The sequence below is a fragment of the Merops nubicus genome, unplaced genomic scaffold (genome assembly GCF_000691845.1).
Source record: "Merops nubicus isolate BGI_N331 unplaced genomic scaffold, ASM69184v1 scaffold50098, whole genome shotgun sequence".
NCBI lineage: Eukaryota > Metazoa > Chordata > Aves > Coraciiformes > Meropidae > Merops > Merops nubicus.
Window position 1 is genome coordinate 5,186 of NW_008628671.1, and position 6,914 is coordinate 12,099.

The following is a 6,914-nucleotide window of genomic DNA, read 5'->3' on the forward strand; positions in this document are numbered from 1 at the left end:
TTGTAACTAATTTAGCGTTCACAGGCAAGTTCTCTTTTTAGCTATGTATGACATTCCTGTCAAATGGTAGCATTTTGCTCTTTCCTCAGTTTTAGAATAAAACTCGTGCTTATTTCTTACATCCTCACTAAAGCAAATAGTGGAAAGGATAATAGATTTGCCATGCCCTATATAATTCTTTCATCTGCTCTGTTTTATCTGGTTTACCAGCCTATTTAAAAGCTTGCCATTTTAACTTCTGAGACGTATGTGTTTGCGTGGGTGTGTTTGGATATAAAGAGGTATTGATATGGATGTTCTTATGTCTTATCTGTAGGATACATCATTGGCTGAGGTAAACTCATTCAGTCCTTCAATGCCAATATCCCCCTCATCAATGATAAAGAAGTATAAATTTGAAGATGAACCAGAATTAAGAGATCTCTTCATTACAGTTGATGATCCTGAAAGCCACATTACAGCCATTGAAACATTTATTACATACAGAGTAGTCTCAAAGGTAAGCATCTGCTCATGGCTGTAACAGCCCACACTGGCAGTAGTAGTAGCAGTAGCATTTTCACAATTCTTGCATACCATTTTCTGGGATATTACTAAATTTAAATTATACTCTGATTTTGACATGAATTGTAGACCACTAAAACTGTATGAAACAGTGCAATACATTCTGAAAAAAAAAAACAGTATAAGTCCACACACATGGGTGCTTAGGTATTTTATGCTGCTAAAATAGCCAGTACTTCTTCAACAGCAAAATCTCTTCTATATGAGCATAACACTTTCTGCTGTGATCTTCAGGAGGAATAAGAAACAGCAGGAAGACTGACTCAGTTCAAAGACACTGTTAGCCCAAGTATTTATGACTTTTGGATCATTGGCAGGCTAGCAGTCTTCTGTCTTTGGTAAAAGTTACCTGCTGCAGCCTTTCAATTCCATTCGCTTGTAATTACAGCGTCCACCATCGCATGGACATTTGTTTCCCATTTACAGTTGCATATGATTTCTGGAGAAACTGCCACAATTCTCTAATGAAAAGGTAAATATTAGGAAACAACTAAGTGTATTTTTAGTTGTCCTGAATACAGATTATTTACTGGAAGTAAGGAAGAAAGTCAGTCTTGTGAGACTAGCCAGCTCTTCCAGGATTACCAGCAACTACTCTGCAGGCTGCATTTTCAGAATGGCACTGTTAATTTATTTTACTTTGAGTTCTTTTTAAAAGATTCATTTAAATCCAAATTTTCAAATGGGAATTATTCATCCTTAAATAAGAGGAGATATCAATTCCTCATAAAATATTTAAAGAGTAGGAAGAGAGCTATCTTCGTTAGGTTGCTAGCAATAATTTTCACTTTATTCATGTTTTTGTAGATGAGAGAACATTTTTTCTTCAGGCAAGTATGGAAGGGCTGTAAGGTGGATTGCTTTTGCTTTTTTATCTATTCTATCCTTTCTTATCGCATTTAATTTGAAGTGCTGGTTGCTGATGATAAAGTAATAGCATTCATCCCACATACCTTGAAAAAATTTTATTCAACCCTCAAAAGTGTTTAGATTACAAAAGCGTGTTTTGAGGTTTTTAGAATTTACTTGCATTGCATTGTAAGTCTCTGTGCAACAATGAATGCTAAACAGCACACATTACTTTAATGAAAGCATGGTCTCCTTGTGGCTTGATTCTAGAAGATAGAGCAGTGATAAAATAAATCTCATGGTCTGACAATTTTGCAGCACTGTAATAAGCATTTTTTCTGGGCATTAAAGGTTTGTTGGCAAGTTCTAACAAAGGGCTACAAAACTGGAATTGATGATGGAACGCAGAATCCATTAAGCAGGGCAGGAAGTGTTATTGCTCTGATATGCTGAAGTTTTCATGCTTTGAATGTGGGGATTGTTGACTACTGTCAGCAGGTCTCAAGGACACACGTCAGCTATTTGAGATTTTTTTCAGAATGCTAAAAAATGGACTTTCTTCACTCGTAGATTACTAAGTAATCACTTTAAAGAAAGTGCCCCAAACGTAACAAACACAACTGTGATTGCTACATGGAAAATGCCCAGCTCAAACAATGATGGAAATCTTTTGGAAACGCTGTGGTAGGCTAATAATTATCAGTCACTCTGTGTGCAGTTTAGTGCTTGCTTTTGTTTTGCTTCTTTCTTTTTTTTTTACAATAGAAGTTTGAGTTCTTGCTAAAATGGGATGTGTTCTATCCATTCAAGTAGTGATCATTACACTATAAAAAACAGCAAGCAAATAATACAGGCAAAATAGAATCAGGTATATATTCCCTTCAGGCACTCACCTTTCTCCAAAATGGAAAACAATTTTGTTGTTTTTTCCCAGTATTCTAACCTGGGCTTGTTTTTTCTGCCTCTGGTTTTCAGACATCTCGTGGCGAATTTGACTCCAGTGAATATGAAGTTCGAAGACGATATCAAGATTTCCTTTGGTTGAAGAGCAAACTTGAAGAAGCACATCCAACACTAATTATTCCTGTTCGTTTGCTAAAACTTAAGTTGTTTTTGTTTATAAGATGGCTTCAGTTTTATACAGACATGTTTGAGGTCCTTCTTCAGTCCCTGAAGCCTCACAAATGTTAAAGCAACCTATTTTCATTAGCTTTATATGTCTGTGATAATTAAAAATCCCAGAAAGGTTTTTCTTATGTTTATGTTGTCCCATTTGCAGAAATTTTCAGTCTTTTATGTCCTTTCTTAGTTATATTCTTCTCCACTGTATGCTACAAGAACCATGTTACACCACTTTTGAATATGATTACTTTGTAACAGGTTTTTGCACGGTGGATTTTACAAAGTATACCTACGTTTCTCAGTAAGTAGAAGAACTATTACAATACTCCCAATATTATGCAAATTATGCAATATATTTCTTTTTTTGTCCTTAGCCATTGCCTGAAAAATTCATAATGAAAGGAATGGTGGAACGATTTAGTGATGAATTCATTGAGACTCGAAGAAAAGCTTTACATAAATTTTTAAACCGTATTGCTGATCATCCAACTTTAACTTTTAATGAAGACTTCAAAATTTTTCTTACTGCACAGGCCTGGGTAAAAATAATTTATTTTTATTTATGGTTATGTGAAACCACGTCTCGTGTTTGAATATATCAGGAGTCCCCCTGGTTCAGTATTCAATAGTGTCCTATCATGGATTGTTACAGAAATGTCACAAGGCAGCAGGGGATTTATGGAATATTCATCCCCCAAGATAACCTTTTTTCCTCTGCTTTTGGTAGTCATAAATATTGCTGTACCTTCCAAATCAGTTTTTGTTTTTATATTTTTGTAGCAAATTCACAGTATTTCAACTCTGCACGCTTTCTGCTATACATATAAGCCTCCAAGAGTATATATAGAGTATTTTAATTTAATTACTGTTTTGGCATAGTGCTATCTTTTTAATCTGCTTTTTTTTTGTAAAAAAGTTATACTAGTCTCAGAAAAGAAAAATACAGCCTTTGAATTTCCTGTTGTATTTTTGCAAGATGTGTCCAGTTGAAAACTAGAGTTTTGTACTCAGAGAAGCCTCTGAACTTCAGCAAAGGTTATTCTAACAACGTATAAAAAGAGCTGCAAAAAAAGAATAGATTGATTACTTCTTCCAGTAGGAACATTGTTTGCTTTTCTCAATGACTTATTTCTGCAATCATTACTTCTGCTTTCGTGTTCAAAAGGCTAAACTGTAAACTAGCTAACTCACCCTAAGGAATGAGAGGGCAAAGGTTCTCTGCCATCTTTCATCATTCTTGTGAGAGCGTGATACCTGGCATGCCTGAGTTTGCCCAGAAAGGCTCAGCTAATAAATGCACAGTGCTACAGTTCCAACACTGGTCTAACAATTTTGAAGTAAGATTTATGCACTAAAAAGAAAAAAAATAGTATGCATTCTTTTCAGAGAATTAAGAAAAGTACTTGGAATTAAACATGTTTTGTTCTGTGTTTAGGAACTCTCCTCACACAAGAAGCAGGGTCCCAGTTTGCTGAGCAGGATGGGACAGACTGTCAGAGCTGTAGCATCTTCAGTAAGAGGAGGAGTTAAAAATCGTCCTGAAGTGTTTACAGAAATGAACGATTACATGGAAACATTTAGTCAGAAAATAAACATACTAGACAAAATAGCTCATAGAATTTACAAGGAAGAAAGGGGTAAGTAGAAAACAAGTATCAGTTTTGTTGATTTAAGAAATTAATATATTTGAAAAATAACTTAGTTTTCATTGTGCCAGGGAAAATACTTTGTCCAGCAAGCAGGGGAGAAGGGAGATTTGTTTTTACTCTGCTTTTCATAACAGTCGTCGTTTTTGCAGACCTTCCAGTTAGTTTGAATAACTTGTTAATAGGAAGAGTTTTAACATGTTGAAATCCTTGATAAGGGACTTAAAAAGACAAAAACATAGCATGTATGGCTATCTTTTTATTTGTTGTTTTTTGGAAAGCTGCATAAGCTTCTGTTTTGTACTTTCAGTGGAATGTAAATAGTCAACGTTTTTCTGTGCTGTCTCATATCAGCTTACTGCTGTCTAGAGTCCAGATCTCTAAATATCTCTTTTTCAGTTTCATTCTGCATCTTTTTTTCTCTGTTGAAGGAGGCTGCATTTTTTTTTAATAGCTTTACTGTTGGCCATAATTTCTGTCATGGGAAACTGTGGCTGTTAGAGTTTTCTTAAGAAGGATGACTTAATCTCATATTTTTTCCTTAAGTTACAGCAGTTTGAACACCTACTTGGAATGCCAAATAACTGACTTTCTGAGATTGACCCTGATCTCAGATTAGGTCTAGTCAGCAGAATTTCCACTGGTCAGCACTTGAGGGTTTTTATTGTCCATATAATATCATTTGAAGAGCTACACTGTGTTCTTTAACACCTGAGCCTTTTGTGCTTTATTGTGCAGTACCAGATCTCAGCATGTCCTTTCTAAATTGGGGGAGTTTTATAAAAGGAAAATACATGTTGGTGAAAAGAGTTCCTTTTGAGGTCCTGCATTTCAGTGGAAGTAGTTGGCTGAGGTCTGTAGGTTCAAGACATCAGTGCCAAAATATTTCTTAGAAAACCTTGTGAATTTTGACATGCTCCCAAAATGTTGTAGGTTCTCTCTTCTTCCTAGATTTTCCAAGTAGCACTTGGCAGGACACTTCTGTGCAGGGCCACACTGTCACGGGTATGAACTGTTGATAGTTGTGATTCAGAGAACATCCCTGCTGGTAGTACCTTAACATGGGATTCTTAATTACATCTTCCATGGAGGTATCTTTTGTCCAATTATACTCAAAGTAAACATTACACTTTTCATGCCACATGGCTGATTTACATCTTTTCTTAATGTTTCTTAATCATAATTTCAGTTGTGATGAAATTGTGTTTTTTAATACATGACCATTTGTTCACAGTACCCTCCTGTGAACATGCACATTCCATTTCATATCCAGGGTTGCCCAAGTTTAGCCCTACCAAATGGCACAGTGAATCCTGGGCTTGCTTTCTGCTTACAGAACACTGCAAGATCACTTGGCCTAGAGACACAAGAGAATTAATTCACAGCATATCCTTGTATTTATATTGATAAGAACTACTAAAGGAGATAACACCTGTAGAACTGGGGTGAACTTCAGTGTGTCTTGTGAAGCTTTTGGGGCAACTCTTCAGGTCTACCTGAGTATGTGTGTCCTTTTTGAAACGACTGGGGCATTTTTGCTGATAGCTTTCTGGTAACTACTTGATTACAATACATCAATTGATCTGTTTATTCATAAACAATGAACTGCAGTTTACTTACCTTGGTCATTTGAGCAAATTTAAACATTATCCTAAGTCTCTTGCTTTGTTTACAGTAAGTATGAGGTTGCAATTAGTATCACTTGGACATCTATTAATGAAAAAACATGTATATGTTCCTGTTAAGAGTATTTCAATGAAATGAAGGAATACGGGCCCATCCACACACTCTGGTCAGCATCAGAAGAAGATATAGCAGACTCCCTAAAAGGTGTTGCCAGCTGCATTGACAAGTGTTGCAAGGCCACGGAGAAGCGAATGGCAGGGCTCTCGGAAAACCTGCTGCCCATTTTACATGAATATGTTCTCTACACTGAAATTCTGATGGTAAGCTTTCCTTAAGGATTGGTTATGGCTGTATATGTAATTTGGCTGAGTCCAGTGATAAGCTCTGTAAAAGACTTTGTAACTGATGAAAATGATTTTGTAGTCCCCCCTCGTTACCGTTGTTACTACATGTGTACAGCACAGGCTGTCTGTTAGCAGGGCATCCAGCTGGTCCTGTCTCCCTTGCTAACCAGGCAAGAGATGCCTCTTCCAGATGAGAAGAGCTTGATAGTTTTGCATGGTGGGCAGCCCTTGGTAATTGTACTAAAGAGTGTCTGGTTTTGCCATCCTCAGAGCTCTGTGTTGCAGCAGAGGCGGGAACACAGAAAGGTTTGGGGAACAGCAGCTGAGAAGGACCTCCTCTGACACCACTAAAGTATGAACTCATCAAGTAACAGATTGTGTGGGGGAAAAGGAGTGGAGAGGCTTTTCCCTTTCTAGGAGATGTTCCTAAACTATGTTTTCTTTTTCCAGAACAACAGGGAACTTCCAGTTCCTGAGCCATTATATAAGCATGTGTTAGTCTGCCATAAGCTGATGCTCTCAGTTCCCTTTATGTACATATTTTTCTTACACTGGGAGAAGATGTAAAAAGTCTTGACCACAGAGTTGACAAACTCAGTGCTGATGGATTATCAACATAATTAACTGAATTCAGCATGTCATAATTCCCACCCTGCTGCCTCCAGAAAGCAGAAAATGTGTACAAACGCCTCTTTGTCTAGGTTTTGAGCAATGCAAGCTGCAGTAGCTGTTCTTGCCTTACTGCTGGTACCCCAGCTCCTCC

At 36.9% G+C, this 6,914-nt stretch overlaps 1 protein-coding gene across 1 annotated transcript; it reads left to right on the plus strand.

The window, feature by feature from the left end:
* Positions 1–320: 320 nt before the first annotated feature.
* On the plus strand, positions 321–6,127 carry SNX7 (sorting nexin 7; the record flags this gene model as incomplete). Its single annotated transcript, XM_008946704.1, has 5 exons — positions 321–499; positions 2,389–2,499; positions 2,910–3,074; positions 3,971–4,172; positions 5,928–6,127. Coding segments are annotated over exons 1-5 (822 nt in total), but the record flags the coding sequence as incomplete, so codon positions are not given.
* Between the last annotated feature and the right edge of the window lie 787 nt (positions 6,128–6,914).